Source organism: Sus scrofa, chromosome 4 (genome assembly GCF_000003025.6).
Source record: "Sus scrofa isolate TJ Tabasco breed Duroc chromosome 4, Sscrofa11.1, whole genome shotgun sequence".
NCBI lineage: Eukaryota > Metazoa > Chordata > Mammalia > Artiodactyla > Suidae > Sus > Sus scrofa.
The window spans coordinates 122,502,414-122,530,092 of NC_010446.5; the positions used below are offsets into that span (position 1 = coordinate 122,502,414).

The 27,679-nt window shown below is 50.7% G+C and overlaps 2 protein-coding genes across 2 annotated transcripts in view; one reads left to right on the forward strand and one right to left on the reverse strand.

The window, feature by feature from the left end:
• On the forward strand, positions 2,037 to 25,938 carry CNN3 (calponin 3). Its single transcript, XM_003125902.5, is given in 8 exon segments — positions 2,037 to 2,308; positions 19,152 to 19,203; positions 19,206 to 19,272; positions 19,484 to 19,550; positions 20,639 to 20,776; positions 21,142 to 21,258; positions 23,212 to 23,358; positions 24,802 to 25,938. Coding segments are annotated over 8 exon segments (987 nt in total). The 5' UTR covers positions 2,037 to 2,251; the 3' UTR covers positions 25,144 to 25,938.
• The window catches only part of SLC44A3 (solute carrier family 44 member 3), a 93,726-nt gene continuing 91,555 nt past the window's right edge, over positions 25,509 to 27,679 (reverse strand). Inside the window, exon 15 of the mRNA XM_021090183.1 lies at positions 25,509 to 27,668. Within this exon, the coding sequence (XP_020945842.1) occupies positions 27,570 to 27,668 (99 nt within the window). The 3' untranslated portion in view covers positions 25,509 to 27,569. The remainder of the gene's footprint in view (positions 27,669 to 27,679) is intronic.

The window sequence follows — 27,679 nt, forward strand, 5'->3', positions numbered from 1 at the left end:
GTGGTTCCATTTATATAAAATTCTAGGAAACAAACTGTTATGGAGAGACAGAATATGTATCAGTGGTTGCCTGGTCAGGTTGGGTAGCAAGGAGGAAAATGAGGCAGGGGTTAAAAAAAAGACTCATTTTTAAGTCTATAGTGGCATTAAGCAAATTTGCTTTGTTTTGTGACTCTCGCCACTGTCCATTTCCAGAACTTTTTCCATCAGCCCAAACCAAACCTTTGTACCCATTAAACAACTCCTATTAAACAAAACTCACATTTTTGTCCAAAAGTTTTCATGCTAAACTCAAATATGATTCTTATATATTCTACAAGGAATGAACTTTAGATGAAAATGATTCTGACCCTAAGTTCTCCGTCTCCACTGTGATGAAATGGTCAGGCTTACATCATAGCGGGCATGGCATATGATAGAGCTGTGATTTGTACCTCAAATCTGGCTGCCATTTCCCACACTCCTTACACACAAAGAAAAGTAGGTGAGGTCTTATCCATGACACCCGGGCCACTATCACACTACCGGAAAAACAGCCCAAACTCCTTGCTTCACTAATCGCAGGTCAATTGTGTCATCTTTGTGTGGGAAGAGTGACCTAATTATCATTCCTACCTGCTGACTAAAGTAGCATATCACTTGTAAGTCATTCATTTTCCTACCAGTTAGCCCTCTCCGCTCCATTCCTCCCTCCATTCAAAAGTCTGAAAAGCTAATAGCAGTTTGGGACTTTTTCCTTTAAAGTTGCCTTATTCATTTCCGTTCCAGGATGGCTCAGCTTCGGTAAGATATTTGGCTCTCTTCTTCAGCACGTCGCCACACCTGGTTCCAGGATCTGTTCTGAGAGCTAAACAGAACTCTCCTAGGAGGATCTCAGGGGTGGAAAAGCATGCCTGAGAAAGTGATGGAAAGAGGCAAAGCTTTGGGAGCGGGCTGACCTCAGGCAGGATACTTAGGTCTCTGACTTGCCGCTTTCTCGCAAGGGGTATGATGTCCAGCCACCGGTTGTTTGAGGGGAGTAAATGTGATAAGGTTGGGAAGGCATCTAGTACAGTGCCCCGCGCCCAGGCAAGTAAGTGAGGGAAGTTCTGTTCCCTTCTATCAAATTTCTTTAAAATGAGAGGGAAAGAAAGTAGGAAGCCCGACCATGAAAGAATGGAGGTCGCTTCCGGCCTAAAGGATACAAGGATACTGGTATACAAAGATCTGGTTCAAAGAAGCCTCCAGATTAAAAAAAAAAAAAAAAAAAAAAAAAAAAAAAAAGTAGAACAGCCACCTGGGTTTTTGGATTAGCTGAACCCCGGATAAAGATGCTTGTAAAAACGAGCTGGTGCGGATCCAGAAAAGGTCTTGAAATGCCCAGGCTTTGCCAGGTTTTTTTTTTCCGCGCAGCATACCCAGAGTGAGCTCGAATTTGGCTAAAAGCCTTGACTGTTCCCATGGCGGCAGCAGGGCAGAGGTCAGACCAACAGGTGTGGGAAGCTGCGAGGTTAGGGACGAGAAGCAGGTGCCACGGGAGCGACCCCCCCCCCACAACCCCTTTTCTCGGGCACAGGGCCTCTAAGCCTGCTCCCGGTGTTTCCCGCTGCGGGTGGAGGGACCCTGCCTGCCACCTGCGCGCGCCGGGCCTGCAGCCGGGAAGCCGGCCGAAGCAGGCGGGGGGGTCCGCGGCGGGCCGGCCCTGGTGGGCTTCCCTCCTCTCCGCCGGCCCGGAGCGGATGCCTGGAAGAGGACCTGAACGCTGCGCCGCCGGGAAGCCACCGGGCGCAGGGGAGGGCCGGCTCCCACGGTCGGGCGGGCCTCGGCGGGCCAGGCCCGGAGGAGGGGCCGCCTCGCCTCGGGCCTCGGTGGCGTGAGGGCGGGGACGGGGGCCCGGGACCCGCGCGAGGAGGGAGCGCGGCGCCCTCCGCCCTTCAATTGGCCGCGCCGCCCCCTCGCGGGAGAGGCGGGAGGGGGCGGCCCTCCATTGGTCGGGCTCGCCGGCCAATCCCTGAAGGGCCGGGGGAGGCGGCGGGGGGCAGTTCGTGCGGGACTCCGGCGCCGACTGGGAGCCTCTGCGGGACCTCCTCCGACCGAGCAGCCGAGGCACCGCCCCGCGCCCGCCGTCGCGTCCGGACGACTCCTGCACCGCCCAGGGGAACGAGCTCCGAGCATCTCGGGGTGCGGCCACTCCTCGGGGCCAGGAGCGTGGAAGCCAAGTGCTAGGAACCTCCGGACCCGAGCTCAGCCTCTTCCCGCCGCCCGAATCATCATGACCCACTTCAACAAGGGCCCTTCCTACGGGCTCTCGGCCGAGGTCAAGAACAAGGTACGCCTGGGCTAGCGTGGGGCGGGATCCTGGGGCGAGAGGTGGGATGCAAGGCACCGCCCGAGGGACCATGGGACCGGGGCGCCGCTGGGCCGCGCTTCGCCCCGCGCGCCTTGGCTGGCGGGCTTCGTGGAGAGGAGATGTCGGGGCGGCGTGAGAGTTGCTGCGCGTCCCGGTCCTGTGCCCTCGCTCGAAGCGCCGGCTCCCAGGCGCTCTCCTGGCTTTGTTCCAGCGCCGCGGGCCACGACTGGCGGCGGGCGGTGGGTTCCCGGGCTCCTGGAATCCCGCAACGCCGGCCCTCGGCTCCAGGAGCGGATCGCGGCTGCAGGACGCACCCCTCCGGGAAGAGGGCGCTCCTGCGTGGCCATTCGCCCTTAGGTGGGGCCGGTCGGCGCGGCTGGGGACCCAGCGAGCAGCCTCCGCCATCCACCTCGGCCCGGGCCCCTGGCCGACCCTGCACCTTCTCCCACTGCAGCCTCCGGGCGGAATTCAAAGCCTTGAGTAAAGTTAGGCGGTTACGTGGCGGAGCTGGGTCTCCCATTGTTCCTCGCGTCTTCCCGGGGTGGGAGATCGCCGAGCGTCCCACGGACTTCAGGGGCCACCGGGGCAACGGAAGCCGTCCAGGACCCTGGGCGGTTTTCGAATCCCTAAGGCGCTTGTTGCTGCCCTGCTGCTTCTGCGGGCTGCGGAGACAAAGCCTGAGCGCGCCGCTTTGGGCATATCTGCTGTAGACTTGAGGGGTTTTGTTTTAATAAAACGCCGAGAAGTTTGTAGTACTTTAGCCTCTAACGACGTCAGGGAAAGCTTCGTGGGCTGCTTTTGTTTCGGGTTCCTTGCTGAGGCGGGCTGTAGTTTGGAGTGACTGGGCTTTGGTAACGCTTGGTTTTGCCCCTTTGCCCACCGTTGGGTTTATCCTTGGGACTTTTGGTCTGGGAAAGAGATGAGAGGCGTCCCCCTCCCCAAATCCTCTCTTTCCTTCCTCCCTCCCTGCATTCCAAGCCCATGACATCAGGGGTTTCTGGGGGGAGAGACCGGCCAATCGGCGCGGCACTGCGCACAGAACGCTCATTGTCTCCTTTCTGCTGTTCTGGCCAAAGCGCCACAAAGGAGGGCTGCTGTGGTTTCATTCCCATTAACCATCCGGGAGCCGAAGCATGTCAGGATGGCCACCGCACCGTCCTACCGCTGGTAGAATGCACTGGCATTGTCAGAGCTGTGCCATCCCAGTGTTCGCGGTGCGGAGTGGGTTAGATAAAAGCCAGGGAGGGCACCACTGTCACACCCTAGGGAATGGAGGAATTATGGCTTATGTGTAGAGACTGTACATATGCCCTGCATATCGCCCCTGCTGCATAGTTTTCCATCAGATTGTAATCCCGCTGTTCATAAATTCTAAACATCTTTGAAGCCAAGGAGCTGATTTTAGTCTCTGTCTCTAAAAGCGAAAAGTTTCGGTCTTTTACCTTGTCAAGTGTGTTCCTCACCCATGTGAGAAAACGGTTTTCTTTAAAGAGCAGAAAAGTGAGTGGTTTGTGTATGATGGATTACCAAGCCCACGATTTGAAAACGTGCAAAATACTGCTCTGTTCTTTCCAAGGTTTACAAGCAGAGCTTTAGGAATCCTTTCAGAAGACACACAACATCCAAACTGCTGGAAGCGATACCCTGGCCTGGCGTGTGCGCATTCATTTAAATTCAAGCTTGTGATTCTTGGCTGGCAGCTGTTGAGCCTCTACCTTTTGCATTGTAAATGAGGTTCAGATAACTTTGGCAGTCCTTCAGATGACTGACTTCTCTTGGATGTTAATATCCCTGTTAATTTCTGTCTGCTGACGAATGAAGCAGCTTCTGCCCTTTTCCTGCTCATTATTGCAGCACACTGAAGGAAATGCATAGACTGAGCCTAGATCGCTGTAATTATTGTGGTTTTTAAAATAGTAAAACCCCAGCTTTTCAGAACCTTTGGAGAGTTAGTTTTAACTTTGTGTTTATGTGACTGGGTTTATCCCGTTAAGCATCGAACCATCCTCTAATAACCCCTTTCGTTTATATGGTCCCTTCATACAGTATCCTTTCATAGGAAATCTTTTGATCTCGAGAGCAGAGCAGCCCTGTGAGCTGGAGAAGATGCCTGGGATTACCCAACAGCATTTACAGCTCAGGACGCTGGAGCTCAGAAAGCTGCGATTTGCTCAAGATCACAGAAGGAGTTGGAATATTCCAAGAATTTGAACTCCAAGAGCGATGCCTTAGCTTAGTGGAATACTTAAGGGTGTTCTGCTACAAGTCGCTGTTATCTCCCGCCCCACCCTGCTATTTTTGCTGCCCACCTGTCACTTCTTAGCATTGTGATTATTCATTTAATGCTGTTTTAAGCTCCCCTGGGCTTGGAAATCAAATGTCCATGTTTGATCGTCCTTTGTGTGAGACACTGCATTTCCACTGAAGACTCATCAGACCCACTTGATGCGTGGGGCTATGAAACATGAACTTCAGCAGTGCTTGGTTTGAACACCTTTGATCCCTTCCTGCTTTTCTTTGTGCATTGCACAACCGATCTGTTGCCTAAATACGATTTTTTTTTTCTTTTTTCTTAAAACCTCATTTAACAAAGTGGTAAAAGTACAAACTTCCTGGGGAGGTAGTGTGGAATGGACCTTGGAGTCAGGCACATAATGCCTTGACTATTGTCGGGCAAGTTATTTGATATTTCTGTCCTAGTTTCCTAATCAGTAGACTGGGGGAACTGAGAGTGACCACCTCTAAACTCTGAGATGTGTCTGGCTTGCAGCAGTATTCAATGACTGTGTTGTAGCTAGTCTTTTTTTTCTTTTATTTTTTGGGGGGCCCTGCCCACAACATGTGGACATTCCTGGGCCAAGGATCGAACCCATGCCACAGTAGTAACCAGAGCGGCTGCATTGACAACACCAAATCCTTAACCCCGCTGCACCAAAGAGAACTCCAGCTGTTCTTAGTAGTGGAAAATTAGTTAATGGTAGTATCCCTGCCTCTTTCAGTATGCTATTTCTATTTAAAAAGCCTTTGGTCTTTTTTTATATTTGAGCTGTGAAAGCAGTTCATCAATCAATTGAGGAAGTCTTTAATCTTGGATACTTTTAATTAGTAAAATTTCGGGGGGGGGAGAAAATCAGTAAACTTAAGATACTTGTTTGACAAGATAGTACATCACAGAACATAGGAACTTACTTTTAAAAAAAAAAAAAAACAGGCAGGAAAATGTTTGCAAACAGCCTTGAAAGGTAGGCTGTTTCAGCCCGCCGCATAAACAGGTCTCTCTAATAACGAGGAAGAGGTCCGTAACTTTCACCCTACAGAATGTATGCTGCAGTAGAAGGTCAAGGTACGTCCAGCAGCCCATGTAGATCAGGGAAGGCTGCAAAGTGAGGTCGTCAGATCTTACATGCATCACACAGCTTGAGCCATGCCCTTGACTTCATCTCGAGGACCAACGGCAAACACGCCTGTGCTTTATAAGCCCCGAGGAAACGGGACGGGTCCCAAAAGGAAGCACAGCATTTCCTGACACTTGGCTGGGAACGAGACGGTGGAGTCGGGGTAGGTTCTTGTAAAGCCCAGGATGCAGTGAAGCATTAGCTGTTATTCTATGTATTTGTGCTCAAGTTTTTGTTAAGGGCTTCTGGCTTTTGAGCCTGCGGTTGACCCGCAGCTTCGTGGGCCTGAAGCTTCTTCAGTTTAGGGCTCGTCATTACGAAGCGTGCAAACATATCTTGCCTGTTTCCTAAACCGTGACCGTGGGAATCCTTGTGAACTGGAAGATGTTTGGTAGGGCCCCCCCGTCCAGGTTCCTGTAGGTGAGAAGGTGGAACCTGCTGGCCATGGAGACTGGCTGGGTTGTCCTTTCACCCTCTGACCTTGAGCAAATAACCTGTGCCTCGTGTGTAAAGTGAGGATGTGCTAGTACCTACTCTGTGTAGGGTTTTGGGGGGAAATAAGCAAGACAGACAGTCCAAGTGCCGTGTTTCAGATAATGCACATTGTGTAAATGTCAGCCGCTGTTCCACGCTGCTCTGCCGGTCGTGCAGGGCTATGCTCTCCCCAGTTGCTTCATATCCCAGATGTGAGAGGCCCTCCAGGTCTTGGACTTCAGGCGCGCATCCGTTTGTATCTGAGTGGGGCTTCTGGTGGAGGGGCGCCCCCGAGCCAGGTGATCCCTCTCTGTTGGGCTTCTGTGTCAGGACTGGCCCCCCCGCCCCGTGCCGCCTGGCCCCCTTGCCCCCAGGGCCCCGGACTCCTGGGCACAGCTGCTGGAGGCCTTGCTTGCTGGGCATGGCATTGTTTGGCTTTTCCTTCCTGAGTGATCAATTTCGGTTAAACAAGAGGCGTCTTTCATTTCTTGATTTCAGACAGGGCTTGTCCTCCTCCCCAGCGGACCGATAATCATATTTACCTCAGCAGGTTGTCGCTGGAGGCCTTCAGTCTTGCGTGGTCTTAGGAGGACTCTGCCTGGACCTGTGCGCAGCCAGTCCTCCAGCGGAGGAGACTGATTCCAGGCTTTGCCCCAGGCAGGAGGAAGGGACCCTCCACATGGTCCCTTGTCCCAGGACCAGGAAGCTGCGGGGTTTGAGTGCCTCGCAGGGAAGGCAGGAGGCAGGGATGGAGGGCGGAGGAAAGAGGAGGCCTCTGGGCGAGTCATTCCCGAAGCATTTCTGGCCCTTTTCCTCCTCCCCGCCCCCGGCCAGCGGTTCATGGGGGGCTAGGCACTCGGGCTATGATATCATTGTCGTTTCTTCGCGCCCCTTCTCAAATGTTTGCACACGAATCCTTCTTCGTTGTCCTAAGCTTCCCCGCCTGCTCATGCTCCAGAGGCTCCACAGATGGCTGGAGAGAGGGCTTTATTCCTGCCGCCGCCCTCCCCTCCCTTTGTTTCACGTGGGCGGAAAGGGCGGAAGTAATGGATACCGGGTGTAGGCAGTCTCTCCAGAGTCCCACACGTGATTCTACTTTGGATGCAAAATGAGCAGCAGCCGTCAGACTTCCAGTCGCGTATAGGAATTATACGTGGAGTATATAGCGTGTTTTGAGCTTTATCAGAGTCCTTGGCCCTGAGCAGTTGAGCTGGAACCTTGGGGCTGCTCTTCAGAATCCCTGCCCCGCCCCTGAAGGCGGCCCTGCACCCTTTCCCCTTTGGAGGCCTGGAGGTCGAAGAAAACACCTCCCCCGGCCTCACCTTGGCCACACACACACACCACACACACACACACACACACACTCACACACACACACACACACAGAGGTGTGGGCTTTGTTTCCAAGTTTCTTTTGTTTCTGTTTCCTCTTCCCTGGGCTCTGTGTTTTCATTTCTTCTTTCTCTCCTTTCAGTGACAAGCCTGCTATTAACATCCTTTCCTGCAGTCCATCTCCCAACATTTTCTAAAACATACATGTGATGGGAGACTCCTTTTTGTAGGGACCAGTGGCGGATGAGAGTGTTTTTAGTCTGGGCATCTCTGCCAGATCCCTTCCTGTGAACTTTTGAACCATGCTGGCGACACCCTTTGAGACTGCAGATTCCGGGGCGGGCTGGAATCAGTGCCGCCGCCGCGGCTGTGATCGCTTTTGGATGCTATCGCTTTGGATGCGCCTTCTCAGTGACTTGGGAGGGTGACGTTAAGCCGCCGTCTAAGCCGCCACCCTGCCCTCTGCTCTTCATCCTGGGTCCTCGGCAGCCCTCCGGCTGGAGCCTGTGTGTGCGGTGCGGAGCTGCCTTCCTGTCTCAGCTCGCTTAGAGGCTGGGGGTGGGAGGGCGTCCGGTGCTGGAAGAGACGTAGACTTTGGAGCCAGACCTGGGCCCGAACTCCTGCTGAGCCTGTGACCTTTGGACAAGTCATCTCTGTGAGAAGACAGTGCATCTACGTTGGGATGCTGTCTCCCTTGCCCAGGAACACCCCGTCGCTTTGTCGGTCTTTGTTTTGAGGACGAGATAGTTGTCAGCAAGAATGCAAACAAGTCCCCAAACAGGCAAGTAAAGGAGAGAAAGTGTCCTGTACCCTTAACCCCACCAGCTGCCTGTACAGTTTTGAATGTTGTCTGAACATCTTAGAAACGGAATTATTGCCAGTTGTATGGATTTCCGTTATCTCTTCATTATTTCCCTACCAGTGATCCTTCCTTAAGAAGTACTTGTGCGGAAGAGTGTGTAACTTCTGACCTAATGTTGGGCTGTGTCTATAGGTATCACCAACTTGCTTTCTAGAAACACCTGTCTGGTTCCACCAGTGGTTCAAAAGAGAAGGGAGATCTCCTCTTGGTGTTCAAAGTAAAATGATCAGAGCAGCCTTGTCCAAATTCAGGCCATTTGCTTTGTTTGCTTTTTTTTTGGCCGTACCTGAGGCATGGGGAAGCTCCCGGGCCAGGGATCAAACTCGAGTCACAACTGTAACCAGAGCCACAGCAGCAACAACACGCTGTGCTTGCGGCAGTGCTGGATCCTTAACCCACTGAGCGAGGCCAGGCATCCTCACGGACACTGGGTGGGGTTCTTAACCTGCTGAGCCACAAAGGGAGCTCCACTCCTAACCTTTTAAATTTGAGGCCAGGACTGAGGGGGAATTGGTATCATTCAGAGGGAGAAGACAGAGCAGAGAGGGAAGCGCCAGGTCCTTTAACAGGAGGCTGGAGGAAGAGAGCTGGGAGGGGCCCCGGCAGTGAGGGGCCAGGAGGAGGACCGGGCCACTGGATCTGGCCCCAGAGGGCACTGGTGGCCTTGTAAGAGATCATTTTCAGGAGTTCCCACTGTGGTGCAGTGGGTTAAGAATCCAACCGCAGCAGCTCAAGTCGCAGCAGAGACACAGGTTTGATCCCCAGCTGGGAGCAGTGAGTGAATGGACCCAGCGTGGGGCTCGGCTCCAGCTCCGGTTCTGTCTCTGGCCCAGGAACGTCGTATGCCACGGGTGTGGCCCTTAAAAAGATCATTTTCAGTAGAGCACATTTCTGGGGGCGGGGGGAGGGGTAACTAAGTGAGGGCATGGAGAGGTTTGTCTTGAAGTAAAAGAGAAACAGAGGGTGAGGCTGGCAGCGGGTTCAGTCGAAGATGCGCTTGTTTCAGACACGATGGGTGGTCTGTGCTCCCTGATGGACCACACAAGGGAGGGCTCGGGACACCTGGTAGCGGGGGCAGAGCTGCAGAAGGAAGAGCCGGAAGGCAGAGGGGCGAGGACCAGGCAAACAGAACCAGGCGGGTAGGACCCCTCCTTTTCTGTTGCGTGCCGTGTTCCTCTTCTCATGGAGCCAGGGGTGGCTGGTGGCGTTTGCAGCAAGGGTAGGAAGGGGGGGCCTGCCTGCGGGATACCCTGTCGATTCAGCTGCTTCTCTCTGCCGCGTCCTGCCGGGGCCCCTCTGCCCGCTGGGGCCCGCGCTTTCCTCATTCCTCTGGCCGTTGATCCGGAAAGGATGTGAAGTTGGGCTTATTTTGTCCTTTGGGCCCAGGTGTCCATAGCACGCCGACCTTCGTGCCACCGTGTCTAAGAGACCTTGGCGCAGGGGAGCAGCGTGCTGATGGGGGATGGGGGGCCTCCACAGGACCTCGACGCCTGCCTGCCTGTCTGCGCTCTCGGATTGTGGGTGAAATGCGGGGTTAGTTTTCCCTGTTGAGCCGGGGGGCGGGGGGGTGACCCATGAAATGTCCCACCCTCTCATTTGCACTGGGGAGAAGAGGCACAGGCATACATCCTGTGCAGTCTCTCTAGCCAGCATCCACCCCACACGTAAAACAAGGGATTTCAACTCTGTTCTTGGCTGGTTGTATAAAGCTACCTCCCCGAAGGGCAGGCTCCACCGTCCTAAGCGGAAAAGGCGTCCCTGGTCCTGGAAGACTGGTCCCCAGGAGGAGCTCCAGATTCACCCAAGGCTGACCAGGCTGCTGCCAGCCGTTGCCCCTCGGCCTTCTTTCTTTCCTCCCCCGTCCCATCGGTAGCTCATAGCAAGGGGGCTCTGTTTTGACTCCGTTCTGGGGGAGGCAGCTGGGAGCTTGGATGAAGGTGGCCGGTGGTCTGGGCGCAGAGCGTTTCCCGGTTGGGGGAGGTGAGTCACAGCTGACACTTCTGGCGGTGGGGCTGGATCATGCCTCTTCCTCGGGTCCCCTCTGGATTCCAACCCGCATCCCTGAAGCAGAGGAGCCCTGGGGAATGAGCCTGCGTCCCCAGGCTCCTGAAAAGTTCCTGTCGGGATAGTCCTTGTAATTGTGGAAATAGGACAATTTTTCCGTTTTGTTCACATGGCATCGTTCAGAGTGAGGAGGAGGACTCAGGTTCTTTAGGAGCATCTGGAGCCCTGCTGAGGAGACAGGTGCCTCAAAATCTGGATGGCAGCAAAAATCTGGATACTGCAAATGCTGGGAGGGCCGAGGCATCGACCCTCAGCCGTCCAGAGGCGAGGCAAAGCAAACAAAACTGGAGGAGCGTCTCTGTTTTCATTTATTTGACCTGTGGGGCGTCCGTAACACCCCCTTTCAGCACCATCTCTGCAGCCACATAACCTCCAGGACCCGGCCGGCCTCTTCCCACGAGCTTCTCGTGGTCCCCTTCCCGCCGGGGCTTCCCTGCGTCACACCTGCTGCCTGTTCACCCCCTCCTGCTGCCAGGAGCTCCCTAGGATTTCCCCTGCCCTCCGGGGTCTGCCCTCCGGTGGCCTTGAGAATAAGTCCCTCCCTCTTCTCTCCGTCTTCCCTCTAAAGAGTCGGGAGGTGCTGGTTTGCTTCTCCCGCCCCAGAGTCCCTTCGGGTCCTGTGTAGCGACTCCTGGCTGACCAGACCCTCGCAGGAGGCTCGTGTATGATTTTCCTCATCTTGTCTCTGCCCAGTTTGCTCCTTCTGGAAGCTGACGCCAGTTTGTCAGTGTCCGCTTGCAGAGCGTAGCCCTCCGAATGGACTACCAGGGTGCAGTGGGCTTGGTAACCAGCTCCTTTGTTGGACTGCAAAGCACCAACCACTGTGTTGATCAGTGTCCTCAGCTGGTGACGTGGGTCCAAGGGGGACTCCAGTCCTTGCTCTGGCAAGCTGACTGTCCTTGTCTCTGAGGGAGGGGTGAGGATAATTGCCTGAGGTTTTACAGTTCACATGCCCCCCTCACACCTGGTTCATTTAAATGATCCTTTCCTTGGTTATGTCATAAGACACTTTCCATCAAATAAGACAAACCATAGTATTTTGTAAATACTGTAGACCTGCAGACCAAGACAGCATTAGCTTTTTTTTTTTCCCCTGGCTGCATGCATGCCATGCAAAAGTTCCTGGACCAGGGATTGATATACCCACACCACTGCTGTCCCCAGAGCCACAGCAGGGACAGCGCCAGGTCCTTAACCCGCTGAGCCACAAGGAACTCCAGCATGAGCTTTTTTAGGCTCACTGAAAAAGCACTACTAGTTAGTTCTAGAACTGTGGGGCAGGATTTTACATATATCTCGAAGAATTTGTTTTTTCAGCTAGGCTCTTTCTGAATCTGGGTTTTGTTTCTTTTTAGCTATTCCCAGTTTATCTTCTGTAAGTTTGATAGGTTTGCCCAGTAGTTTCAAATCCGTCATTACCAAAAGCGAAGGGCAGAGAGGTGAACGAAGTCTCTGGGTCCCCATCCGAGGGAGCTCCTCCCGCCTTGCCGGGGATCAGTGGTGGGCACGGGGGTTCCTTCTGGCCAGGCCCTGCTTCAGGGTTACGACACTGGACTTGGGGCGTGCCACAGACACAGAGCACTCTTATCAGAAAGTAAAACAACTCTGTCCCTGGTGACGCATCTAAGATTGCCAGACGGTGGATGTGACGCCCAAGAAAAGTGGGCATTCAGATACAGATGCGTTACCGGAGTGAGATAGATTCCCCACAGCTTGGCTTCTCCCTCCGCTGGCGCACTGTCGGTGGATGGAATAATTTCTCAAGTACCCACTCCCGGCCAGGCAGGCACTCTAGTGGCACAAAGACAGCAGAGCCTCTCCTGCCCTCGAGAACACAGGCAGGTGTGGATACGCCTCACCCACCCACCCTGGCCCCTGCTATGATGGCCCTGACCCCCGGTGCCCGGCCAGCCTCTCGAGTCCACTCCCGCACGCCAGCCAGGCTCTGCGGCCTGGGATGGAGAGGCCCTGGGCTGTTGGTGGGAGTGGGCTCCTCTTCCTCCGGCCTGCCAGTGTGCTCACGTGGTGAGCTATTCAGTGTGCGTTTTTCTGAATTAGTACATTGATCAAGACCTGTTGGGGGGTAGCTCTTTGAAGGAAGGACAACAGGAAGCAGTACTGCCGAGCTATTTGATCATTGTTTCTGAGTCTAGATTTTTCTGGGATGTGGCCACTTCCTCCTTGTTTAAACTTCAACTTTCAAAATCCACTTTCACCACTCTGAGTTCCAAACTGCCTCCTCTGAAGGTCATTTTCTAGGTAGAGAAGACACCGTTAAATCCTGTTTCTGCATTTTTTCCTGCCATTTGTTAGCTACGCCTCCACGTTTGCTTTCAACATTGGACCAGCTCTTCTTAAGTTATTTCAAAATCTTAAATTTCTTATCAGTTTCACAGTAGTCCTACACGGAGTCGTCCTATCTGTGTATTTTTTTAACAGTTCGTATTTGGGGGGGAAATGTGTCCTGGTGCCGCGTGCTGCTACCTTGATCTCAAGATCCAGAGCAAGATCTCAGAGAAGAGCCTGAATTTAAAATGCCCTTAGATGTCACTCCCTTTACCCCAGGCACTGTGATGATTCTCCATAGCTTTGGAACATGCCGTCGTTTGCTGTTAAATATGTAGCAAGTTGATGCCCTAGAAGGAGAATTTGGGGTGCAGAGACAGGCAGGCAGGAGGGAGGAGATGTGAGAGACAGGAGCGGTCTGCGGTGATGGGCTGTGTCGGATGAGCCCAGCTCAGGGGAACGTCCTCTTGGAATTGTCTGCCACGCAGGCAACAGCTGGCAGGTGGGTTCGAGTCCTAGCGATTCTATGCTCCTGCTGCCAGAAGTGCAGAGTTAATTCCAGCACATGCCCCGCACGGAGGTGGGCTTCCTCCTCGCAGTGGCCCTGGAAGGAAGGGGACTGCTTGCAAGAAACGAGGTCCCCTGAGTTAGGTTACTCGCTTAGGTCACTGTGGAGTTGGGAACACGGATTCTGGAAGTTTCTGAAGTTTGACTTGCAAGCATGTGACCTTTGGGCTGTTGTGTCCCAGTGTGAGTACCCTGGCGTGGTGGCTCCTTTGTGGGAGGGATTTGTGGTGGGTAAATCCTGTTAAAGCGTGTTCATTGCCTGGCGTGTGGTATCCACAAGGACACGTGATAAAGGCAGGGCAGAGGCTACTTGAGATTCCCCATGGAAATTTACCTTGTGTTTCTGCTTTCGAGACTGTGGTGGCCGCAGGCTTTTATTCTCCCTTGAATCTCAGCGCCCTGCTTTATTCTTTTTTGGGCAAATGTCTTCACCCACCTTTGTTTTTGTCTCTCTAGCTTCCGTGTGAGCTTCTCGGGGCAGAGCCTTCCCCTCTGAGCCACGCCTGTTGGATGGCAGCTCTTGGTAGGAGGGACAGGAGGGAGGAGGAGAAAGAAGCTGAAGAATCCAGGGCCCACAAGCATCCTTTGGAAGAGGGGAGCTGACTCTGGCTAAGATTTGACTTAGAGAGTTTGGGGGTAGTGCTGGATTATCCCGGGGGCTCCAGGCAGGACTGAAATTGGGGGACCCTGTCGTGACCCCTGCAGACATTGACCTGTCTGCCTAGGTTTTAGCAGGTGCTGTGCTAGAACAGTCTTGTGAGATGGACTATGGGGGAAAGACTCTCTCTTTAGAAGATTCTGAAACATCCCAGGTGTGAGCAGGCTGTGGGACATCCAGGCTCTTGCTCCTGCCAGGTCCAGCCCCGTTGCTGCACTGACTGGCCCTCCTTAGCAGTAACCCCTCTGAGCGATTCTGGATTCTGAGATGGAAGCTGCTCCCATCTCAGGGCCAGGAAGGGCCGGGCTGCCGAACAGCGGCAGGCGCAGGCTTCTCATCTGGTGAGTGTCTCCCTTTGCTGCGAGGAATTTCAGGCCCTTGGGGCCTGTGTTTTGTAGAGGATCTTTTTCCGGTGCTGTTTGGTAGTGATATGCCCACGGTCCAGGAGACCTGGCTGCACGGAGCCCGCCTCTGGGCAGGTGCCAGGGAGCAGGATTTGGGCGGGGCCTGAAGACCCCTATACTTTTAGCTGCTCTGTCTGGCATTTCTCAGCTTTGTTTTCATCAGTTTCCCAAAGTGTCTTTTTAGGCCTTTTTCCTAATTGCCTCCGGTCCTGCCCAGGTTTATTTGAGGTGTTCTCTGCTGTGTGTGTTGAAGGTCACATGACTGTAGTGTCTGAGGCTGTTTTCACCCTTGGGGGGGGCATGGCTCTGGGGGAGAATGCTGGTTCTGCATATTTACACCATTTAATTGCTTTGAAACATGCAAGTGTTATTTTATTTTTAATTTTTATTTTTTCCGCTGTACAGCATGGGGACCCAGTTACACATACATGTATACATACTTTTTCCTCCCAATGTCGTGTTGGGATGTAAGTATCTAGACATCGTTCTCAATGCTACTCAGCAGGATCTCATTGTAAATCCATTCCAAGAGCAATAGTTTGCATCCCTTAACCCCAAGCTCCTGATCCCTCCCCCTCCCCCCCTCCCCTGGGGGTGGGGGCGGGCGGCAGCCACACGTCTATTCTCTCCAAGTCCATGATTTTCTTTTTCTTTTTTTTTTTTTTTTTTTTTTCTTTTGCAAGTGTTATTTTAGAATCTGCAAGAAAGGCCACACGGCTAGAAAGGACTGAGCTGCCTTGAACTGGAGGGTGACACCGCACTGGCGCTCTAGCTACTCTGAGGCCGGACAGGAAGGAGCGGAGGCCAAAGTCTCTCTGGCTGCCCTGGGCTCAGGAAGCCCCCAGGGGCAGGAGGACGTCAGCCCCACCGAAGGCCCCACAGGCTTTTTTCTTAGCCTTCGTTTGGTTCCTTTTTTGATGGCGATTGCCTAGGGGGCTGTTGGATGAGCTTTAGTGAGAAGCTTCTAGTATAGAAGTTGGTTGCCAGTGTGTCTTGATGAGAAGCGCTGGGAGGCCCCGCTGTGGGGTTTAGGGAAGGAGGCAGGACCGTCTGAGGAACCAGGGCTGCTGTGGACTTGAAAGGAGCAGGCAGGAATTCTGAAAGCCACGTAGGAAGGGCAAATAAAACACATCCTAAACAAGAGCAAAGGAATGATGTTTATCAGCGTCTTGGAAGAGCGATTTTTAAACCCACTGGAGTGAAATTTCCATGAGGTATTACTGAGATACAATTAATTTTTTAAGCCAACTTTTCTTGTTGCAAGGGCGAAAATGTCAGCATTTGCTTAGTGCCCGATATTCAGAAACTAAAGCTTTTTAGATGAAAGGAGTAAAGAAATTTTGTTGGCCAAAGCTCACTTTTTACTTTTAATTACTCTCAGTCCCTTGTTTTTAAAAGATGTGTGTAACAGTTTAAAAATAACCTGTGTAGTTAAAGAATATAATTATATTTGCTCGGTTTGTATTCTGTTAACACTTTCAAAGGAAGCTTAAGTTCTACATACTGTGGAACAGTGCTACAGGCCAGAAGCTAAGCACCAAGTTGAAATAGATTTTTTCCCCTAGATGATTTCATAAGAAATTTAAAAATTTTTTTGGAGTTCCTGTCGTGGCTGAGTGGTTAACAAACCCCACTAGCATCCATGAGTATGTGGGTTGGATCCATGGCCTCACTCAGTGGGTTAGGGATCCGGCGTTGCTGTGACTGTGGTGTAGGCAGGCAGCCACAGTTCTAATTAGACCCCTAGCCTGGGAACCTCCATGTGCTGTGAGTGTGGCCCTAAAAAGACAAAAGATCAAAAAAAAATTTTTTTTAAACTTAAAAAAATACACATTCCTAAATCTTGAATTCTCTTTAGCTGGCTTGACTACAGAGAGCTTACTTATATATTTAAAAAAAAAAAAATAGCAGTATTTGGGTAGAAAAATCCTTGCTTCACTTAAAGGAAAGCTAAGTCAAAACTAATAGTTGCGAAGTTCCCTTGTGGTGCAGCAGGTTAAGGATCTGGCATTGTCACTGCAGCAGCTTGTGTCTTTGCCGTGGCATGGGTTCGATCCCTGACCTGAGCAGTTTCACAAGCCACAAGCCAGGCCCCCCAAAAACCTCCCCCAAACCAATAGTTACATAATGTGGGTGCATACTTAGTTTCCATTTTTAGTTTATCACTTGGGGTCTTGAGCTTTGCATGTCTGTGCTATTACATTAAGTCTCCGAGACAGGAGCAGCCCTCCCGAGCCCACTCTGTGACCAGTCAGCGTCAGGGTTTGAACCCCGGGCCCTCTGACTCCAGGCCTTGGTCCTCCTCTCCTCACTCCCCTTGATTAGAACAGGCGACAGAGGAGACGGCAAAGTCTCTCTGGCCTTCCTCCTCGGCTGTTCACATCAGATCTGGGATCCCTCTGTGGTGTGGGGCACGGCCCTGGACCTGTCAGACCCCTTTGGAACAAAGGAAATATAAATACGCTTTGTATTCTTTGGGTTGGACAGAAATTGGTCCCATTTGGTTAAGAAGCACCACCAGCACCATGCCTCAAGAAATACAAAACTCCTCCAGCACCTCAGTTCCATCTCTGCATTTGAAGAAATGGAGAGAGAGGGTTCCTTTACAATCGGGCTTCTTTGTATTTATTGAAATGCGCCTTCTCACTGAGGATGCTTTGCTTGTGATAAAAATGCAGCTCACTCTTAGCCGATGCTTTTCTTGGTTGATGCTTTCCACTTGCTGCTGCTTTGCCTGTTTCCTTTTGTCTGGTCCCTCCCCACCACCTCGCCCAAACTTAGAGAGGGTTTCTTTTTCTAGCCACCTAGAACACGCCGCCAGTGGGAAAAGACAGCAAGCCCTAACATCTTCTAACTTATGATTCCATCTTCTGAAGGCGCCGCGTGTAAATGGCTCTGGTTTGCTGACATGCTGGCGGAGACCCCTCTCCGAGAACTCGGGTCTGAGGTGTGAAGGGGTGACGGCTCCGCCAGAGGCCTGGGTTCCTGTGGCAGAAACGTCCGGGATCAGCACCCCTCCTTCCCTGTTCCCACATCATTGCCCCTGTAACGCAGACTGGCAGGAAGTCAGGATAGATGTGTGCTTTTCAGGGGACAGGGGTGCCGGGGGCAGGCAGTTAAGTTAACCTACAGCATTGTCCCTAAACCATCTCAAATAAACCTCCAAGCCACAGCTTGATCCAGCAAACTGCATGGTGTTACTTATCTTACTTTTGACGCACCTCCGGCATGGCATGTGGAAGTTCCCAGGCCAGGGATGGAACCTGAGCCACTGCAGTGACAACGCCGGACCCCTGACCTGCCGCGCCACAAGTGAACGCCCAGCGTTCATTATCTTAACATGAAAACATAACTCACTGCATTTCCATTTTTGATCCTGATTAAGCAAATCTACTGCTTAAACACATGATCCCTTATTCTACCCAAGTGTGGCAGCCGTTCCTCTAAGTTGGGAAGCAGTGCAGAAGATCAGGACCGCTGGCCCCTGAAACGATGCCGCAATTAGTGAGGTCGCTGGCCCTTGGGTGGCGCAGACGCCGCCCCCTTGGTGGCGGGGGAGGGGAGCGTCCGCTTTGACCGGAGCCGACGGGTACGTGACACAACTGTGGTCGTGCCCTTCATTCCTTTCAGTAATTAAACCTAATCGGGTGTTGTAGAAGCAAACACTCTTGCTTTCATGTCCATCTCCAGCGGGGCTGCAGCAGACGCCCGCGCTCACGTGACCGCCACCCCCTGGGCGTTGTCTGCGTGCTGCTGGCATTTCCACCTGTGCCGAAGAGAAGGAAATGACACGTCATCTTTCCTTCTTCCCCGCTGAGTTCTTCTCCTCAGCAATAACTCTGACCAGCATCTTGAAGGACTGGCCTGGGGACAAGGGATAACTTAAGAACTTGAGCGTGTGATCTGTAACAATATTGCAATTTTATTATTTTTTTTTAAATTGGGGTTTATGGTCTTAGGACGAAGGACATCTTTCAAAACCCTGTGTGGAACTGCCATTTTTTTTGCACATACACGAGTAAAGCATCTGTGTTGGGCGTGCTGCCTTTATGGAAGGGCTCTGGAAGAAAGCGCCACCAATGTTCTCAGTTTTATTAAATGTTTGGGTGTTAGATGCAGTGCTGGGTTCTAGGGTCCAAAAGTGAATTAAATGCCTTTCCTTCCAGGGAGGAGTCTGATAGAGACCATTCATAAACAGTCTCAGTAGTCTCGTGTCAGTACAGCAGGTGTTACTGAGGAAAGCGTGTGTATGTGTCAGGCACACTGTGTATTTGGCTGAACAGAAGGCGGAGAGACGCCAGAACTTTCCAGGCGACACAGCTATAGACGGATGGGTCTTGGCCGGTTGCAATACGGTGTAAAATAGTTGCCCGTATAAGAATCTGCCACTCTCACTTGCTCTCTTGTTTGAAATCTGGTAACCGGTGCCTTCATCTTTAACGCTTTGCTATGGCTGGGGCTGTGCCCTCACAGACCGTTAGCTCTGGACTCTTCTGTGGGTCAGGAATGGGCATCTGTTGGACCTCGATCCAGTGTCTCCTCCTCAGTCCCAGCTTCTCTCCATGTGTGGCTCAAACTTTTGTGCGACACCTCCTTAAGCAAGAATGTTCATTGGTTTCTGGAGCTGCAGTCGTTGGTTAGGGTCGTCCGGGAACCCCAGGGAGGCTCATGTACTGGGGGGCCAGCCGGGGCCTTCGGGATAATTGGAGCAGAGCCCGTCGGAAGCCAGCAGTTTGGGTGCCTGAGTGAACCGTGCGAGGGTCGTTCCCTTGTATTTCAGATCGCCTCCAAGTATGACCACCAGGCGGAAGAAGATCTTCGCAACTGGATAGAGAGGTGACAGGCATGAGCATTGGCACCAGCTTTCAGCTGGGCCTGAAAGATGGCATAATCCTCTGCGAGTAAGTCTGGGTCCCGAAGGGGCCGCCCCTCCGGGCCGTTCCGCGGGCCTCCGTCCTGCCCTCCTTCCGGTCCAGGGCGCCACACCTTGACCTTCTGCAAATGCTTGTCATGCCCTCCCTTTACCCGTGTTCGGGGAGCCAAGTCCACAGCCCAGTCCTTGCTTGTGTGACCGACGGACACTACAGGGTCACTTGTGCATTTCTTTTTCAGGCTCATAAACAAGCTGCAGCCCGGCTCCGTGAAGAAGGTGAACGAGTCCTCATTAAACTGGCCTCAGGTAACAGCCAGACCGGCATCACCCGACTCCAGCTGGTTCCTCTTGATGCAGCAGGCACCTGACTGCCGTTCTGAAACGGACATTGCAGCAGAAATTCGTGCACATGACTGTATTTTGTTTTTTATGGTTTTATTTGTAACGTTTCCATAAATACTTAGAATTAGTTCTGTGATTATTAGGCATTTAGCTTAGTATTCTTAGTTTTACTAAATATCCTGTATTTAGTCTGAGTATTCTGAGAGGATCGGACAGAACTCACACAGAGAAATACAACCCAGACCATGGGCTAAACAAGGGGAAAAAGTCAACTGTGGGTTGACTGCAGAACACTGGGGAGGCATGGTCTTACTTCCTCAGTGTGTCTGGTTAGGTAAATTGGGTATTTTCTCTTGAGTGTCTGTTTTGAGGTATAAGAGGGATATAAGACAATGCTTATTTATAACCACAAACTTAGTTTAAAATTAACACATAAATCGTGTACTAACTTTGTAGCTTTTGACAAAGCAAATTCCAACCATAGATGCCTCTGACACAGAATTCTTAAAAAACATGTAAGGAAGATCTTGCCTTTAAAGAACCTGAAAAAAACCCTGACTCCAGGAGTCCCCGTTGTGGCGCAGTGGTTAACGAATCTGACTAGGAACCATGAGGTTGCGGGTTCGGTCCCTGCCCTTGCTCAGTGCGTTGCTGTGAGCTGTGGTGTAGGTTGCAGACGCTCAGATCCCACGTTGCTGTGGCTCTGGTGTAGGCTGGTGGCTACAGCTCTGATTAGACCCCTAGCCTGGGAACCTCCATATGCCGCGGGAGTGGCCCAAAGAAATAGCAAAAAGACAAAAAACAAACAAACAAAAAAAACCTGACTCCTTAAAATATGAAAAAGAGGATTATGTGACCCACTGTAAAACACCGTTTCTTTCGACTCTCTTCCAGAAAGAGCTGCACGCAGTGTGTGTCTGGTCAGGAGTCCTTGCCAGGAGCTTTCTGCCTGGCATTTTGTACCACTCGTGAAGACTTGGAATTCTTAGATAACGTGAATGTCCATCTTTAGCTCCAAAAGTTATATGCTTTTTTTTTCCTTTTCTTTACAGCTGGAGAATATTGGTAATTTTATTAAAGCTATTCAGGCTTATGGTATGAAGCCACATGACATATTTGAAGCCAATGATCTTTTTGAGAATGGGAACATGACCCAGGTTCAGACGACGCTGGTGGCCCTGGCAGGCCTGGTACGTATATGTCGCTCATGGCTGGTTAAAAACAAATCCCCACTATGTTGGTGATTAATTGCATCTTTGCTCTCTTGTGGGAGTTCAGACGAGGCAGGGAGGAGCCTGTCTCTCCAGTAATTATTAGCTTTGCCGAGAGGCTGCTGACACATCAGCTGCCTCGTGCTGGAGAGCTTCCTTAGAATACGTTGCACCAGGTACACAGTATTTTTTGAGTGGCCTTAGAGATGTTTTTCACCCCTCGCTTGGGTCTTGACAGAACCCGTGGTACCGTTCGTCTGGGGACGGTATCATTTCTTGGCTGTTTCTCTGTGAAACGTCTGTGGAGGTGTTTCTTTTCAGTTGGTGTGCCTATTCCTGTCTAGGCTAAAACAAAAGGATTCCACACCACCATTGACATTGGCGTGAAGTACGCAGAAAAACAAACAAGACGTTTCGATGAAGGAAAATTAAAAGCCGGCCAGAGTGTAATTGGCTTGCAGGTAGGTGATGTGGGGTTGCTGATCAGTTGCTTATTCAGTGTCATTACGCGAGGCCTCTCTCGTCAGTAAGCAAGAGAGAGAGACGCTGGAATGCGCAATGGGATGGATTTGCGGTTTTACAGTTTTCGTCCATCTAAAGCCCACGACACAGGGATGATGGTTTAGAAGAAGCCTCAGGCGTGCCATCTGACATGGTAATTATTTCTCTAGGAAATGATTTTTTTCCCCTTCCTAATTATACTGTCCTTTTGTTTTTTTTTTTTTTTAAAGAAAATGTGCTTTATAACTTCCTAAATGTCACCGACTCAGTGAAGCCATTTTCTAAAGCATCGGTGCCAGGGTAACTTATTTACTTACCTCAGTAAAGCACGATTTGCCAGTCCGAGGGAATACTTAGTTCAGGTATTTGTTTTTCCCCTTCATGTTGTTCCCTTTGCAGAGCATCATGAAACAGCACTGCCAAAGGCCCGGCCTGCTAAGGGCTTTACTCTCTGACACCTGCTCGGTACAGGGCCTCTCTGTTGCCTGAGTCTGTGTGAGGTGGATTTATTTGCTTATTTCTGCTTTATGGAATATGATTGACATGCGGATTTATTTGTATGAAGTACAAAATTGTATCAGTGGTGAGACACTGGAAACTGAATTTCCAAACAGTAGTCAGTTGTTTAAATTATAACTCCATAAACGGAACTAGTAATGAAAAAAATGGTTTATAAGAGTTCAAAGATGAAGGAAAACAAATCAGGCTATAAAATACTACTATGGCCACTGTGATCCCACTTTTATTTTTAAAGTGCACATGCATGTTTTTGTATGTCTGTGTATTTATACGTATGTGATCTAGACGTGGACACAGAAGCGTAAGGTAAAAGGCTAGATGGTTGTACACCAGAGTTTACAATGAATGTCTAAAGGGTACGATTACAATGATTTTTTTGCTCCCTTATTGCTTATATATTTTTTTATCTTCTCTAATGAACAGGTTTGGCTTTTAGTAGTAAAGTTTTCCTTTGATAAGTCTTGTTTTTAAGGAAAAAAGACCAGCAGTGGAAATGTGTCCCCAACCAGTAGAACAAGGTATACTGGCTGGTCCTGAAGCCATGATATTTGCAGTGGGAAGAAAGTTGACTCTTACCCCTGACCGTGGTGGAGGCCAGATTCTGCCTTCTGTCTCTCCCTGACTCTGTCTGGTGACATGAGAATTGGAGGAATAACACATGGTTCTTTTCCCATGAAAATGTTAATTTTAGTGAAATGTAAGCCCTTGCTTTTTGCTACATTGCCAGGGAAGACACCTGGCATTTACTGTCATGTTTTATGCAAAGCAGGTCTGGAGTAGAAAAAGCACATTGTTCCGCCAGAGATTACGCTCTGTCCCTTCGAATGGCTGCAGCAGGTCTGCCCGCCTTCATTTGGTGATCAGTGCTGCAGAGAGCAGGGGAAAGAGTAGCCACACACACTGTGTCTGTCCTTTTTTTTTTTTTTTTTTTTCTCCTTACTTTTTAGGGCTGCTCCTGAAGCATATGGAAGTTCACAGCCACACCAGATCTGAGCCACATCTGCAACCTACACCACAGCTCATGGCAACGCTGGATCCTTAACCCACTGAGCGAGGCCAGGGATCGAACCTGTATCCTCATGGATCGTAGCTGGATTCTTAACCCACTGAGCCACAGCGGGAACTCCTATCCTTCTCTTATGTACGTGTTTTTATCTAACTATGTTGTGGGGTTTTAGATCCAGTGAATTTCTTTTCCTTTTAAAGTGAGCACCTGAAGCTTTTTTTTGTAAAAAGCACAGGGATTTTCGGTCCATTCGACCCCAGTCAGCACTGGAAGGGATTTGTCAAGTGTGCCCTTTCTAAGATTTGTTTTTAGTAGAACAGAAAGTTTTGTTTGTGTCATATATGTTGACTTCTGCTAATCAGTGCTGATTTTATTTTGAACACCCAAGATGGGAACCAACAAATGCGCCAGCCAAGCAGGTATGACAGCCTACGGGACGCGGAGGCATCTTTATGATCCCAAAATGCAAACCGACAAACCTTTTGATCAGACCACGATTAGTCTGCAGATGGGCACCAACAAAGGAGCCAGCCAGGTAAGCAGCCGCTTTTTATACGTGTTCAAAGAGCACACAAGGGCTGTGTAAGTTCACACTTAACCTTCTTCTCATTAACTGAGTGTCCAGTGGTTAATTTTGGATGCTATGTATAGAGAGAGACTATTCCCTCAGGAAAGTCAGATCTGCTGAGAAAGCAAAAGAATCAAAGGGCTTTTCTGTAGCCACACAAGTAAGGTGTGGCCCACGGCTTTTCCTGGCAGAAAAGCTGGCCTTGCCACCTAACCAGGAGAAAAGGATGTAGTTAGTGCCGGGCTCTTGCTCCAAATCCGAGCGGATTGCTCATCCTCATGCGTCTAACGCTGACTTTTTAAAGGAGCCCTCAACTAGCTTGGTGGGTAGAATTGATTACCTGGCGTTTCCCTGAGAACACTAGCCAGCATCCTAGGAAGTACGTGGCTCCACGTCGCTGGGGGGCACAGGTGAGAATGCAGCCCCCACAAGGGGAGCGTCTCCTGTGAAAGGCAGCGCTGCACAAGGAGGTGCCAGGACCACGTGCGGGCAGGTCGGGTCTCCCGTCGCAGCGAGAGTGGGGCTGCGGCTGGAAGCGGCTCTCTCTCCAGGGCCTCACGAGCCGCGTGGTTGTCGCCCGTGAGGACCGCGTCCTGCCACACCGGGCACTGGCTCCTAGCTGCCCCTCGGGTTTGCTTTTTGACCCGTTCAGTCAGGACGCGGGTGCGTGGCGTCGGTGGAGGGAGGAGGGGACGCTGTTTGTTCAGAGCAACGCGCCGTCTGCTGTGTCGCAGGACACGTGGGGTAACAAGACGCCGGGTCTCGGGGGCTTTGGTTTCTCACCGTCTCTGTTTCGGGGCGTTCTCGTACCTCCTGGTGGACATCGTCTTCCTTAGATTGAAAAGTCTGCGGATTCTGTAGCTCCTTTGGGCCCCAGGCGACGAGGCACAGTGATGCCTCTGAAGGGGCGGGGAGTTCAGAGACGGCCGGCTTTTGGGTGCCCCGGAGCCTTTTAATCAGGACTGCTTAGGTTTTTGTTGAATGTCTCATGGACTTGGAAACTGGTAACTAGGTGGCACGTCTGGTCGTAAAGAGGCCTTCAGGCGTGCTTTCAGGGGAGCCAGCATCATGCTTTGCTTTGCTGTTCTTTATGGCCAGTCTTCTCCTTAATCCAGAGCAGCGGATGCTGTCTCCGTTTTGCCCACGAGAAACCTCAGAGTGAGGGTAAGTTACCTGGTGTGAGGCCACGGAGCAGTCTGACAGCAGAGGAAGGGCCGACCGCGCTGGAAAGCCAGGGCCTACTGCTCTGAAAGGGATTCAGCCTCAGCGCACACCAGGCGGGCTGGCCTCCCCCTGGCACTGAAGGGCAGTTATTACAGGAGCGCTCCCGGTCCACGTGAGGCTCATCATTCATAAGATGCAATCGCTGCCAGCCGCTCTTGTAACTTCTCTCCGGTGTCCCCCCACCAGGCGGGCATGTTGGCACCAGGCACCCGGAGAGACATCTACGATCAGAAGCTAACACTACAACCCGTGGACAACTCGACGATTTCGCTCCAGATGGGCACCAACAAAGTCGCTTCCCAGAAAGGCATGAGCGTGTACGGGCTTGGGCGGCAAGTGTACGACCCCAAATACTGCGCTGCTCCCACCGAACCGGTCATTCACAACGGAAGCCAAGGAACGGGAACGAATGGGTCGGAAATCAGCGATAGCGATTATCAGGCAGAGTACCCCGATGAGTATCATGGCGAGTACCCGGATGACTACCCCAGAGATTATCAATACGGCGACCAGGGCATTGATTATTAGGTTCACGGGGGAGCTCAGCGTGTAGCCCGTTGTCTTATTCAGTGAGAACCAAGCTAGCCTTGAGTAAGTTTTTAATCTCGTCTTCCTAAAACACTATTATGCTTATTCTACCTAAAGGAAATATTGCCTTACATACATTCCTTTTTCCTTTTTCAGCCTCTTCCCTAAATAGTTGCCTTCTAGTGCTGTAACAGTTAAATCCTACAGCATAACCGATAACTCGCATATGAAGTAAAAAGGAAGACTGTGAAAGGGAGGACTCTTGTACAGTCAATTCTTTTATTGAAAAAAAAATCTATGCATTTTTACAGTCCTCTACTTAAAACTGGTATTTTCAAACAATAGGAAGCGTCCTGGTTTGTTCGTTTTTTTTTTTTTTCTTACAGTTTCGTATCTGGTTTCTACATGGAAGACTAAACTCATGCTTAGAGTTAAATGTGGTCTTTGCCAGCTAAATTTAAGATGCAGCATTTTTAGAAATTTACGTATCAATGTTTCTACAGTATTGTTTGCTAATTTTTAAATAAAGTCCTGATCAGCGTGCATTTGTGATTACACGTGTACTCATTCTCTTACCTAAGCCGACAAGACCCTTTCTGAGGGGTGTTTCGAAGGAGCGTGTACAAAACCAGCCCGCAGACGTCGAGGTCTAGGGGTGCGTGTGCTCTTCCTGTTTGTGCCAATGTATCGCTGTAGAGTTGCTCTGTTTTCTTCCACTGTATTTATTGCTGCATTTCTCAGCATAAACTTATCCCATTGTATTTTTTATAAATAAATATTTTTTTTGAACATTCACATGAGCCACAGGCTGATTATTTTCTGGCTTACTTCCAGCTGGGTAGAGTCAGATTTTTTTTTTTTTTTTTTTTTTTTGGTTAAAGTACTCTTTCCCAGGTACTGTGGTAAGGTACTTTAACAGTTCTTTACCGAGTCTACACAGCATGCGCTGAGACCTAGCGCTTGAGGCGGAGGCTCAGAAAAATGAAGGGACCTGGCCTTTGCACCCAGTAAATGCCAGCCAGGATTCAAACTATTCATTTGACCCTTGCTTATTCCATTGTGACTCAGCGGCCCCCAATGCAGCCTAAATCCAATCTGGAATACTCTTAAAATCATCCTCGGGAAACGAGTGGGGGGATTTCATATTCATGTTCTAGGGTGAATAAAGAGTAACCTACTGGATCAGGACTAGGACATGCTGCTTGATGATCAGCTAGGATTTACAGCTTGAAGAGTGAGCAGAGCCTAACCTTCAGTTAGGACAGAGAAGGTCAAACAGCTGGGTGCTGTAATGATGAAAGAGTCTCATCACTAAAAGATCCACTTTCTGACATTTTTTTCAGCCAAGTGATTGCCCCTGATAGGACTTGGCCCTCTTAGGCCTTGGGGGGTGCAGTGTGGCCAGTCGTTTTTTGCTGGGGCTGATAATGGACATAGGGGGCTTGGATGCACCCATCAAAGTGCACTCGACTCGCTCATCAAGCCTCAGTGCCTGAGCTTAAGGCTTCGGAGAAACTGCTGGTCAGTCCCTCTCCTAAAGGAGACTGGGGGGCTCGACTAGTTCAGTGATGCCATTTAAGAAAAAAGTCGTAATCTGCGTTTGTTAAAGGAGACCTGAGCTGACATGCCCTCCTCCTCGAAGAAGAAGAAGCGTTGAGGGGAACCTCATAGTGCGCTGCCCGCGGCCAAATAAGCCAGACTGAGTGTCCTGTTAAGACAGCGGGTAATTCTGTTCACCTGCTCATTGAGTTGCTCTGAGGCTGCCAATCAGCATGATAGCTGTTCTATTTGTTTAAAGCTTTAAAAGGAGGAAGAGCCCCCACAAACTCCTCCGACCCATCACTGACTCCCAATCTGGGGATGGGGTCCAGGCAGAATCTTCCTCCGGAGGCTGTGGCTGGAAACCACTTGGGCAGGATGTCCGCTCAGTCCTAAGAGGCAGCCTTATACTGTGAACACAATTTAACTTTTCACATCTGTTTAAATTGCTGCCTCTGTTTTATACCTCACCCTTCAGGTAGTAGTTTCAGCCTTAATTGTCACCAAATCTAAGGAAAAGCTCTCATCTATTTAGCATGTTTCCAGGAAGGCACGTCCTCTGTGCTGAGGGCCACATTCCAGAGATGTCTGCTAAGGTTTACTTATCAGTCCTGAGGAATGTCCTTTTCATTGGTGCCCTTACCTGAGGTTTTACAGAGCAGGCTTTTTAAATGACCTTATAAACACGATTTAAAAGAGTTTTTGCACCAGTTGGTACGGAAAAAAAAAAAGTGGTATACGCTGATGGTTCTAATATTGTAACCTGATCAAACAACGGGGGCAAACCCAGCGAACAGGGTCCATATCAGGCCTTATCATTCATTCTGTGCCTGGCTTTTAGGAGAAGGAAACTTTCTCCAGGTACAAATACCTAAGCGGTGCTTATCTCACAGCGGCCGGAGTTCTGTTCCCTCTTCGTTCGTTACTGAGTTCGGGCCTCTCTGTGTCCTTGTGTTGTTCAAGGTATTGATCCTTTTTACAAAACTCTGGAGAAAAA